Source organism: Macadamia integrifolia, unplaced genomic scaffold (assembly GCF_013358625.1).
Source record: "Macadamia integrifolia cultivar HAES 741 unplaced genomic scaffold, SCU_Mint_v3 scaffold1599, whole genome shotgun sequence".
NCBI lineage: Eukaryota > Viridiplantae > Streptophyta > Magnoliopsida > Proteales > Proteaceae > Macadamia > Macadamia integrifolia.
The window spans coordinates 85,764-99,256 of NW_024868272.1; the positions used below are offsets into that span (position 1 = coordinate 85,764).

Genomic DNA, 13,493 nt, shown 5'->3' on the forward strand with positions numbered 1-13,493 from the left:
GTCTGTAATTCCGATCTCATACAATTCCGTGAAATATCACCTTCAGGAGGTGACACGTGTATTGATACTAATGCAATGGTCCAGATCTGATTTAAATGTCTTTTCACTGATTTAATGTTTTATTAGTTGTACCAGATCTGGGCCATTGTATTGGTATCAATACACGTGTCACCGCCTGAAGGTGGTATTGTACGGAATTGTACGAGATCGGAATTGCAGACGATTTCAACCCTGTTTATGAGCTCCAAGAATGAGTTTTCTTGGAACCTAAATTATCTTGGTAATATGAAATGTTTAAATGCTTTCTATTATGATCAAACTCAACCGTTTTGAACTTGAATTTGAATATCTTTTGGTAAGCTCGACTTTAAATGGCTAGTTTATTGCTAAAAAGGGAATGAAGATGGCTTAAAAATAATCCTCAGAGAAATGAATTTTATTAAAAGAAGAATGAGCTTCAGTGAACATATATATCAGTTTGGAAATGACAGAGTAAACTTGTGAGACTCATGTTGAGCTTCAATGAAGAAGTCATCTTACTGCAAAATGTGTGAACTTGGAGTAGTTTACAATTGTTTTGATGAACAAGAAGGAAATCCTTGACCGATGGCCTGGGTACTCAATCCGATGGACTTTAATTTTGTATGAAATCCATAGCCTAGTGTGGCTTGGGTGCTCAATCCGATAGTTGTGAATAAGTTGAAGAAATCCTTGGCCTGATAGTTTGGGTGCCAATCCGATGGACTGTGGTTGGTTTTTATAAGGTTTGATTCTTGCCATTTGGAAAAGAATCCCTATAGTGGAAGAAGAAATCCTTAATCCGATGGACTTGGGTAATGGATGTTGTTGGCAGGAATCCACTCATGTAGCGGAAGGGATTGGATTGGGATCTTTTGCATTCGAAATCACTATACAAAAATTAACTACATGGGAATGAAACAGTTTACCTTAGAACCGCAATTGAAGTTTCTCCTCCAGATAATAGTTCTTTCACACTTGAGCAACAGTAGGGATCGATCTCAACACTCTGAAACTATGATCCACGTTCAATTGGAGAAGAGCAATCCACCATTAAAGCTTTCTCCTTCACACACACACTCACTTACAAAGGAGAGAAGGAAGGGAGAGAGAAAACATGAGAGAGAAGAGAGCAAGTTCCAAAAAAAATAAAATCTCTCTCTTCTTTGTCCCTTATATAATAAAACACCTCTTAGGGTTTTCTTTTTTAGTCAAATATTTGTTTCCTAAACAAAGAAAGCCAAATCTTGGTGGTAGAGAATAGTTTCCAGAATTGAACAACTACTTTGCTTCTAAAGTGGGAAGAGGTAGAATCTAAAAGGGATTGTTATCTTTCTTATCATGGGTGACAAATGTAATCAAATTATATTTTATCCACTACCATAAATAAAAAGAGAGTTAACCATTTAATATTCCCTAATCTTGTCATGCAATATTAACTCTTTAATTTATATATAAGACCTTCAAATTTTCAATATCCCATAATGAGCTATAGGACATTTAATTTAATACTGCTAACCCCAACTCATTATATATGTCTGCTTTAGAGATTCTATGAACATGATCGGACATTGAAAACGACACTGGAATATCGAGGAGAGAGAACGTCTGTGCTTGATCGGACAAAAATTTGGTACCAATGTCATTTTTGTAAATTTTTTACAAAATTATTTTTAATATAAAAAATAAAATATATTATAATGTGGGACCACATGTCCAACGTATCGGTATATAGTCCATTGGACGTCAACCATTGGTTTATTAAAACATGTGATACAACATTACAACAAATAGGATCCCTCAAGTCAAAGGTCAAGTGATAGGTATGAATCTCGTCGTCACACAACTGACAGTAATACATGTGAGATTCTTACTAGATTCTTTTTCTATACACACAGAGTATGTGTACTTACATTTATGCACTGGATTCACATCCCTGGTAACATATAATGTAACGAGCATATGAACAGGATGTCCAGTCCTATCCCTAACTGAGAATAATTTTTTGTGAAAACCCATGGAACAACTTACAAGCCCAATAAATAAATGACATGCATAAATGAAATTAAACCGTCTTATTCATAAACCAAGTTTGATGGACACACATATCCAACAAATGTAAGATCTTGGATTTGAATCACTCTAAATATTTGTCTTCTATTGTCTCTTACTCTATCTCTCACCTCTCCTCTACTTGCTTCTTTTATGGAAACTTGCTTTTGTAGACCTCACCTTTTGTTTGCAAGTAATTGAAACAAAGAGATAATCATGTCTCTGGCTTAAACCCTCCAAGAAGCTAAAACCTAGAGCCAAGTTAGTTTGTGGCCAAATCTTGTTAAGTCAATAACTTCCTTGAAAGACAACAAGTTTATGCCTCATTGCTTCCACGAAGATGAAGTTCAACATCCCTTGATCAAATCACACCTAGATATGCATTGTTTAAACCCTCCAAGAAGCTAAAACTGGAAGCCAAGACAAATCACGAGTAATTGAAACCAAGAGATAATCATGTGTGTGGCTTAAACCCTCCAAAAAGCTAAACCGGGACCCAAGTTAGTTTGTGGCCAAATCTTGTTAGGTCAATAACTTCCTTGAAGACCAACAAGTTATGCCTCATTGCTTCCATGAAGATGAAGTTCAACATCCCTTGTTGAAAGACAAATCACACATAGATATGCATGGTTTTAGTGTTGGACGATATCGTATTGATCGATATGTATCAATATCATTAGATGCGGATACAACACTAATTGTTTCGGTCCAATTTTTTTTTAATAGTGAAGTGTATCAATATGTATCAGTCGATGCACACTGATAATCACTGATACATACCGATACTCAAGATACATATCTACCAAATCAATTTCACTTTCAAAATAAAACCTATTCTTCTCTATGGCGATACTTACCAAAATTTGAAACACAACAATCAATCTCCCTTTCATTTATTGGACTTAGGGCTTTGAATCATTCATATAAAATGATAATATATATATATATATATCAACAATTAAATTGCTGTTTAAGAATTGAATAATAAAAAAATATCATCCATTGAAGCCAAACATAGTGCGAGGCACCTAGGTAAGTTGAAAAAAAAAAGAAGCAATATTTTATTTTGCATATAGGTAAAACAAATTAAAACATTGCATTAATTGCATCAATTTGTTAATAGATTTTCTAGAAAAACAATTGTGATCGAGTAGGGAATTAAGCATAATTATTGCATCAATTTGTTCATAAATTTGAAAATTTTCAAAAAAGTCGAAAAGTGTTTAAAAAACAATTGATATCAAGTTGGAAAACTTATATACATATATTATATATATCAGTATATGTAAGATACATCATCCTTTATAATATTAAACTTATACACATATATTATATATCAGAATATGTAAGATACCTAATCCTTTATAATATTTCAATTGAATGCACCTGTCGTATATATAAAGTATATCAATGTGTAAGATACCTCATCCTTATAATATTTCCATTGAATGCATCTATCTCGTTCTGCTACGTTCTCCATTTTAATGTTTATATGTGATACATGTTATATATTACTTATTTATAGTGTTTTTTTTTTCTTTGTCCAAAAGTATATTCCTATACATATGTTGATCATTTCTATGCGTATCTTACGTATCTCTAATACAGTATCTCTTAAAATCATCCCTCTGATCTGATACCCAATACTGATAAATCCTTGATATGTTTTCTGTCCCCTCAATACAATACCATACCTTTATCCTTGTTGGTATGTTTTCATATGTTTTCAACCCAAAAAGACAAATAGGCTAACCGTATACATCCAAACTAATAGAGTTCGCTAATCACAATGAAAGGAATTAGCTTGAAAAAGCTCACCCCCAATTCACTCCACTCTCGGGCGTTTCCATTCGATCCAACACAACCTAACCCACAAACTATGTGCCTATCAAGAGCGTAAGTGAACCTGTTCATCCAAAAAAAAAAAAAAAAAAAGGACTTAGAGAGCCAGGGCCCCACCCCTTTTATTTTTTGGTGGGGGTTGGAGGGTATGTGGGTTTGCAACACTGCTCATCTAGCACAATATAATAATTACCAAAAATAAATCAAAACAAAAGTCAAGTTCAAGAGGGCATCAACACCCCCACATGATCTATTTAGAATCATAGGCTTCAGATGGTAGCACAAAACTCCATGATCCTGAGCTAGTAGAAGGCTATCATTATTATGAGTTACAGCAAGTTATTACTTACAGTAAAATTTAGATGTGTAAACAGAAAATTGTCTTTACAGATTCACACACCACCACTTGTGTTACTGTAAACTGTGTTACACAACACAAGTGGCTTAAAAAAATGAAACCACGTTCTCAACCAGAGAGGTTCCTTTGTCTTCTAACGTGTAAACTTTGATGTTGGTTTACCTGTGACAATTGTTAATTTCATTTCAGTTCGTTCGATTCATGTAAAGAGAAAGAGTAGAATACCAAGAGCAAAGCTACAAGTAGATGCTTACCCAGAGCTGCTATTAGCAGGTCCCCCTTTTCTTTGATCGATATGAGCAGGTTCCCTCCAATTTGACAAGAAACGGACAACAACACAAGTAATGTTATCTGCACTTCCTCTCTGGTATGCTTCCTGCATCAGCCTTTTGGCAGCCTCTTCCGGATCCTCTATGGACTTGATCATAGAAACAGCCTCCTGAAATATTTCAAGGACCAAAAGTGTGGAGTCAGCTTTTGGATTAAGCAGCAAAATATTTGCATGTGACAGAAAAACGAAAGCGACCTTAATCTCAGTTCATATTTGTGGCAAGTATTTGGCCATGTTTTTATTGTGGCACATCCATCTATTAACCAAGATCATTCAAAGGTGCTCCAAGGTAGAACATAGCCTAAGTCCAGATTCTTAGCACATTGCCTCGCAAGATCTCCACATAACCATGCATTTTTCACAAGGCAACATAAAGCTTGAAAAAGTAGTTGAAAAATCAACTTTGACAACATTGGTTCAATGGCTGAAAATGCAAGGGTAGAAGTTCGAAATATTGTGGAACATAGTGTTGAGGATCAGACTACAAACTCGTCGTAAGATTTAACCCAACAGTACCTCATTTGTGACGACATCCCACAGTCCATCACTTGCAAGAATAAGAAATTCAAGGGAACTGTCAATTGCTTCTTCCTGCCAATTCCGTAGCAACAAAATTCATCAAATTAAACACCCAAAGTTTCAATCCCTACTAGAGGATTGACAGCATTCCTACATTTTCAGTAAAACCTATGCTAGATAACTTGGGAGTGACAGTATCCTATATGGTCACCAGGTGCCAGAAAATTTTTCTTGCAAGTCTGACAGGTGATTACCAATACAAGCATAACAATTTAAGTTCAATAAAAAATGGTATTTAAAAATATTAAAAACCAATTTATCAAAATAGTGAAACGAAAGGGATGATAAATACAGGAAATTCCCAGCATAAGCTAAGAAATTCATTCCCAGGACACCCCCACCCCCACCACCAAAAAAATGAACAATCTAATAAATTAATAATTGTAAAACAAGTAACTTTGGAATCCTAGAAACAGAATGACATTCCTGGTACAGTAGGCTTTTGTAGCTTTTCTTTAATATATCTAAATTGCAACATCTCCACATCTATACTATCCTAAATCTTTTCTCTACTACTAAAGTTGGTCAAACTCCTATTCAAAGTTTCAGTAAAATTACCAAATGGCATCAAATGGATATGAATATAAATTACAAAATGGCCTCTTTTTAAATTTTAGCTACTTTTTCTACTCATTTTAAGCTGAAATTGTACCGATGAGATGCTTGCCTGGTCCTCTATCACATGGACTAACCCATTCACTACCATGTGGCAAATAGTGAAGCGTTATACTTCACTAGGCATAGTGACGGGAAGGAAAACCCTATATTTTATTACAATTCATTTTCATAGCCAACTAAAAATAAGCATCAGTTTACTTCTCATGTAAACATTTCCTTATTTAGTTCTCAGTTGCTAAATTCTCTCAGGGGAAGAATCCCCCAGTAAGAACACTCCTACAGATGGAAGAGGCCAAGTGTATGACACTTATTCCAATCCAATATTTTAGTGAGAGAACTCACAGAGGGGAACTACTATTACCAACTTTCAATGTTCTAAAACCCAACTCACCTGGTGACCCGTTAAAGTATGCTACACAGTAGGTTATCTGTACAACGGACCACGTCAAAAGGGACAAGATGGATTTTATTTTTAATGGAAAAAAAAAAAAACAAGGAACACACTGCTAGCGTCAATGACTATTTTAGGTGTTCAAACCCACTAAAATATCAGAAACAAAAATTGTTTATTTTATTATTATAATAAATAAATTATATTTGAAAAATGTTTCAATTGTTTTTGGGTCCAATCTATATTCATGACATCTCCTACTTAAACGCAATGGATTCATATCATGGCGGTGATTTTTATTCCATGGTTAGGAGGCCCATTGCAAATGTTGGTAGTGTGGGGGAGAAAGTGTAACGAAAATACTTACCATTGGTGGTTTTCAGGTTACGTCTTTTGTAGTATCATCCCTTTCTTTGTACAATTAAAAACAACTTAAAGGATACCCTTTAGGATCACACCATTTGGCGTGATTTAGACTGTTAGATTGTAATCTCCTAACTTAGCTTTTCTATTTAAAGAGATGCTTTGAGTGAAACCTAATTTGCACTACTCATAATTCAAAGCTTGCCATTGGAGCTGCCATCTATCATATTGGATGGAGCACAATCTCAAAAAATGGACCCATAGTTCTATTTCCAGCAGATTTGGGACTATATATATTTTGATGTTCGTAGTAAGGCTTCTGTGGTCTGCTCTAGGTGTGTTGACACCCCAAGGAACATGCTTATTGGTTTCTCCTTGGGTCTCCCTCTCTCCTTGCTTCAGCAAACCTCACCCCCTTTCTGAGGTTTGGGCCTGGGTGTTTCTTTCCTGAAAATTCTTTTATTTTTCCCAGTTTTAATGGGGGCCTTGTATCATTCTATCCTTTTGGTAATGAATTTTTTATTCACCCAAAAAACAGATAAAAGAGAATAGTAGAAGAAATAGTAGGCAGCTAGGAAATCAAACCAACAATGTCACCATGGTGCTACGCCGGGAACAAAGCAATAACGATGGAGAAATTTCCCACATTCTTACTCCAAACCCACTCAACAGCACAAATAAGCTTGTTTACAGCCCTATTTATAGCCTCAAAGACAAAATCCTAAAACAACTAGGAAACTGAATCTTTTTCATAATAAGACTCCTAATTATTAGTAACACAATCAGGCAGCATCAATACTGTTCTGACAATTATAGGTTCAATCATAACCCCTCTCCCCTAACCACAGCCTCCCCTGATGTCTGCTTCGCCGGCGGCCTCCACCATCAGCATCCCTCCCTAATCCCCTTCCTCCTCCTCACCCACCCTTCCCTAGCAATGTGCTTACCCCTGCCTGCTCTCCCTCCCATCCCTCCCTTCTACCTCACCTGCTACCTCTGGCCCGTATCACCTCCCCCCACCCCCCGGCTCCAAATCTTGGGCAAATATTGCCTCCTCTCACTCCCATCCTTTCAGTGAGGGCTCCCACTCTCCTTCATTCCCCCATTCCCTACCGTGATTCACTGATTGGCTTCTCCCTGGATTCCGAGATTGCGAAATGGAAGAATTCATCATTGGTCATTTCTTAGGCAAGCGTCCTCCATTCCCCATCGTCAAGGCATCTCTTCTCAGGAATGGAGGGCATCAGGCATGCTGTCTATGGTCCTACTGGATAATGGAATCTTCATTTTTAACTTTACTCATGAAGAAGACAAAAATTACACCCGGGAAGGTGGTCCCCGGTTGGTTGGGAAGAAATCCATCTTCCTTAGACAAGGAACCAGCATCTCTCCCTTAACAAGATTGACTTCAAAACCATCCCAGTTTGGGTTTCCCCGCCAAATCTGCCCCTTCACTTCTGGTGTGCGCAAGGGCTAAGCATTCTGTGTTTGGTAATTGGTAAACCACTTTATTCGGATCACAGAACCAAACTCCTAGATCGACTGGCATTTGCCAGAATTTGTATAGAAATATCTGCTGAAGTGGATCCTCCAAGCTCTATTGCGATACATGCTGATGACGGCCTCTCCTTCTATCAAGCCGTTCACTATGACTGGCTGCCACCATAGTGAACTTACTGCAAATCCTTTGGCCATAAGCTCAGCTGCCTGCGCCCCCAAGAATTCCCCTCTGTCTGAGGCACCTGCTCCTCTAGTCGCCCTCGACACTGAGGCTACTACAGTTGGCCTGATCCTGCTGATTCTTCAGTAAACCATGGTGCCGATGCTTCTTCATTAGACCCTGATGCCGCTGCTTTGCCGATAAAGTCCCACGTTCGTGGTAGATCTCACCGCTGCATCCCCATCGGAATCGTAGTCTCATGGCGCTGCCCAGTCACTCTGCCAACCCCAGCTCCGCTGCTTACAGACCTAAGTCCCTTGATCCAATAGACTACTCCCCTTTACCTGTTGGTCACAACAGATTCAAGCTTCTTTCTATCCACTCCTGCTCTGATGCTGGAAGCCTATCCCCTCGAACCTGCCATTCGGCAGATCTTGCCGATCTCCCTGCCATTTCTGGTTCTGTCCCTCGATAGCCCCACTCTCCCTATCTTGTCGCCTTCTCTACTCCATTTCCTCCTTCCTCTGACATTTCTAGCTGCCTCTCTCCCCTCCTCTTTCTAACCTTTTATCCTCCCATTGTTCTGACCATATTGCCCTCACCAATCATTCTCTTCCTCCCCCTTCTCCCCCTTCCCTCTTCTGATCCTTTCCCCTTGCAGTCTTCCTTAGACCAGAACCAAATCCGTTTTTTGGAGCCTGACCCGTTCTCTCCTTCTCCTATCCGACGACCCTTATCCAGCCGCCCATTGACCCATCCTTCTCCGCCTTAGACCTTCCCCCTGACCCGGATCTTCTCTTCCTTGCCTTGACCCGTCATCTCCCTTACCCTACTACCCTGTCCCCTGTTATGACAACCCTCTTGTCCTGTTGCCCCTGCTCCTCCTCCCTTGGCCTCCCCTGTCAATCCCTGAGTCCCTCTGATGGTTCTCACGCCTCGGAAGGCATCAGATCCAACCCTCCTCACCCTGCTACTGCTGCCTGCATCTCCACCACTTCGCCGCCCATCCCTGCTATTCTTGCGGTCGCCTGTACTGGCCCTTCTGCCTGAGCATTCTGCTCCCCACGCCTTGGAAGGCGTCAGCACCAACACTTCCGTTGCCATCCGATATGTTGACTCTCCTCCTGACCCTCCGTCAGGCCTTATCAACACGAGTGATACTGTCCGAACTTCCAATCCTCCTCCTAGTCTTCCGCCAGGCCTTATCATCACGTCCCCTGCCTCCTTAGGCCTAGTCGAAGCCTGCTCAAGCAAGAATACAACCACCGCCACAGTTTCTCCTCCAGCTGAAGCCCGTTCTCCCAGCCTTCTGCTGGGGAATAGAACTTCCCACTTGCCTGCTTCTCAGTCAAAGAATCCTGCTGCCAACCTTCGGCACTCGAAGACCAGATCATCCCAAGCTTCTCCTGAGATCCTCCCAGCTGTTCTCCACAGGTTTGGGCAGGCTCCTCCTGCCCCTCCCCGAAGAGCTGCTAAGAACCCTGTTGATCACTATAAAGGCTCCCCTATCCCTGCTGCTGATCCTCTTGGCTCACACCTGGCTGCTGTCACTAACACTGTTACTGTCACCAACTCTGATCTACCCCCCCCCCCCAAAAAAAAAATTCTGATGAACCCCAGAACCAGCAAACCATCCCAGATTGCTACCTCTTCCTTCTTGTCCTCCCCACTTTTGGAATATCATCAAAGGCCGAAAAAGTCCTCCACCCGCTAGCCCCGTAGTCTCCGCTCCTCAGAGCATTCTGTGCCAAAATTCCCCCCCAAATGACCACGTGGAGTTTATGGAATGTGTGTAATCTTAATTGTCCCACCCAGCATGCTTCCATCCGATCTTCTCTCCGTTCTTCCCATGCATCTCTCTGTTGTCTCCTTGAAACCCGAGTTCTCGAGCCAAATGCCCCCCGTATAGCCTCCTCCATAGCCGCTTCGTGGTCCTTTCTCTCTAACTATGCCCATTCCCCAAATGGGCGCATCTGGATTCTTTAAAATCCCCTCCTGCTCAACATTTCTATCATCTCCTCTTCTTCTCAAACCATCCACCTTTCCGTCTCCTCTCCCTCCAATCCCTCTCCTTTCTTCTTCACGATCATCTATGCTCATAATTGTGCCCGTGACAGACTTTCCCTTTGGTCGTCCCTCCGAGCGATGGCCTCCTCCACTGCCCCCCTCCCTTGGGGTTTGGCAGGTGACTGCAATGTTGTCAGAGCTAGCCATGAAAAGGTTGGAGGATCCCCCATAGATCTTTCTTTAGTCGTCTCCTTCAATGATTGCATTAATGACATTGCCATGAACGACCTTAGATTGTTTGGTGCCAAATTCACTTGGCAAAACTGGAGGAGCAACTCTCTGCTAGAGTTGCTTGTAAGCTTGACCGGGTGGTTGTAAATGAGGCATGTTTTCACTCCTTTCCCTCCTCCCATGCTTGTTTTAACCTTCCTGGTATCTCTGATGACTGCCCCATCTCTCCTTATTCACCCTTTTTTCTCGTTTGGTCCTAAGCCCTTCAAATTCTTTGACATGTGGACCCTTCATAATGGCTTCCTCCCTATCATCCAGGATGCTTGGGTAATCCCCATCTATGCTTTATCCTCGCCCCTTGTTGTCTCGCGAGAAAGCTAAAAAATTTCAAATCTTCCCTTAAGATCTGAAACTCCAATTCCTTTGGAAGCATCACTTCTAGAGTCTCCTCCTGTAGAGACAAGCTGGATATTATCCAATCTCGCCGTCAAGCTGGATATTATCAAATCTCGTCGTCATCAGGATCTCCTCAACTTCTCCCATGCTGAAGAGAGAAAATCTATTTCTGAAAAGCTTTCCATTCTCTTGGCCCAAGAAGAAAGCTTCTTTAGGCAAAAATCCTATATCAAATGGTTGGAGCTTGGTGACTCCATTTCTTCTTTCTTCCATAGGTCCCTCAAAGCCAAAACGAATGCAAATTCAATCTCCAAGATCATTTCTAGAGATGGATCCCCCCTCTGCCACCCTGAAGATATTAAAGATGAGACTACCTTATTCTTTTTCCGATCTTCTTCACCCTCTTCCTTAACCCCTGCTCCTCCCATCCCCCTAACCTCCTTAATAAATTTGTCCCCCCCCCCCTAGATCTTCTCCTCTCCCTTTAGGCCATTCCTTCCAAGGAAGAAATCCTAGCTCTTGTTCTCTCCCACAAATCCAACAAAGCCCCTGAGTCGGATGGCTTCAGCATGAGATTCTTCTCCGCCTGCTGGAACATCATCCGTTCTGACCTCATCCTTGCCATTAGAAGCTTCTTTCTTAAACCCAGCCAGATTTAGAGGATCAACCACACCTTCCTCTGTCTCATCCCCAAGAAGAGGGGGTTGAATCCTTGTCTGATTTCAGGCCCATCTCTCTTTGTAATCTTTTGTACAAATTCACTGCTAAAATTTTGGCTAATAGAATCCAGAGAGTCATCGACTCCCTTATTAATCCCAATCAATCTGCCTTCATCGCGGGAAGGAGCATTGCTAATAATATCATTCTCTGCCAGAAGATTGTCAGAGGTTTTGATTGAAAATCCCATTCCTCTGCTGCCCTACTTAAGATTGACATCCATAAAGCTTTTGACTCTATCCATTGGGACTACATCTCTCGAGTCTTACTCCAGATGTCCTTTCCGCCCTATTTTGTCCATTGGGTCCTCTCTAGCATCTCCTCCCCCTCCTTTTCTGTCCTCATCAATTGCATCCCGGCTGGTTACTTCCCCTCCTCGGTTGGTATCATATAAGGTTGCCCCCTCTCCCCTTTCCTTTTCTCCATTGCCCTCGAGGTTCTCTCCGCTCTATCCAATCCTCCATTGATCTTCATGGCTTCATCTCATCTCCCCCATCCCCAAATGCAAACCCCTCCTCCTCACTCACCTTTCCTTTGCCGATGATCTCATGATCTTCTACAAGGAGGATCCCACCTCCATCTCTTCCATTATGTCCTCCCTCCATTTCTTCCAATCCCTCTCTAGCCTCCTATCAATTTGCATAAATCCAGCCTCTTTCACTCTGGTGTTTTGGATTCCACCCTCCTCCAAATTACTGGATTCTCCCTTGGCTCCTTCCCTATCAAATATCTTGGTCTCCCTCTTATCACCTCTAGGCTCTCTACCAATGTCTGCTCCCTTATCCTTGACCAACTGAGGAAAAGGCTCCAACTCTGGAAGCCAAACTCCTCTCCTATGATGGTCGTCTCGTGCTTATCCGCTCCGTTCTCTAATCCATCTATCTTTATAGGATTGGTATCTTTGTGCTTCCGTCCTCCGTCACCAAATCCATAGAGAATCTCCTTTGCTCCTTCCTTTGGAAAGGAGCTGAAGCCTCCAAATTCCTTCACCCTATGACCTAGGACCAAGTTTGTCTTCCCAAATCTGAAGGTGGACTTGGCCTTAGGAGAATTAAAGACGTCAACAATGCTGGCATTCTCAAGCACATTTGGAAGATTGACTCCAAGGGCAGCAGTATCTGGGTGTCTTGGGTCTACTCCACCCTCCTTAAAAACAACTCAATCAGGTCTCTCTCTCCTCCCCCCGATTCCTCTTGGATCTGGTGTAAAATTCTCTCCTCTAGGCCTATTGCCATGGTCGCTATCTCTTGCTCCATTGGCAAAGATACCACACCTTCCTCTAGATTGACCCCTGGCACCCTTCTGGTATCCTCCTTCCTCTGGTCTGTCCTAGGATTATCTACTCCTTTGGTCTGACCCGGTCTGACCCGGTCTGACACTAAAGGCATTTGAACTCCCCCTCTTACTGATCTCTAGGCCTCCCTCCCCCCATTCCCCCGGGCCATAGAGGTAGAGACAATCTTGTCCTCGAGACCCCATACTCTTTGGTGCAGTTCTCGTTGGCGTCTGCCTGGGACCTCATTCGGCTCAAAGCTCCTCTCATCACTTGGAGAAATATCGTCTAGTTTAAAGGTCACATCCTCGGCCACAGCTTCACTGCATGGCGTCCCTCTCTACTACCTCCCCACGCAGTCCTTCCTCCCCCAACGTCACATCCAGGTCCCCTGTGCCTACTCTTTGTTGGAATGGCATTGAAGATGTCGACCATCTTTTCTTCTCCTTCCTCTTCTCCTCCACCATCTGGAAGAAAGTCCTTAGTTCTTGGCCCTGCAGGAGACATATTCTCCCTCTTCATAGGGAATGGATTTAGATTGACATGACTTTTGGGGGCCCCACTATCTGTGACACTGTTGGCAAGCTTGCATTTTGCGCCACTATTAACCATATTTGGATGGAACGAAACCTTCATAGATGGACTTCCAATTCCCGC

General features: G+C 41.8%; 1 protein-coding gene across 1 annotated transcript in view; it reads right to left on the bottom strand.

Moving 5' to 3' along the window:
- Window positions 1–4,127: 4,127 nt before the first annotated feature.
- The window catches only part of LOC122064280 (probable protein phosphatase 2C 59), a 46,293-nt gene continuing 36,927 nt past the window's right edge, over window positions 4,128–13,493 (bottom strand). The window contains exons 8-10 of the mRNA XM_042627989.1: window positions 5,118–5,192; window positions 4,525–4,709; window positions 4,128–4,432 (exon numbers count right to left, since the gene is read on the bottom strand). Of these exons, the coding sequence (XP_042483923.1) occupies window positions 4,429–4,432; window positions 4,525–4,709; window positions 5,118–5,192 (264 nt within the window). The 3' untranslated portion in view covers window positions 4,128–4,428. The remainder of the gene's footprint in view (window positions 4,433–4,524; window positions 4,710–5,117; window positions 5,193–13,493) is intronic.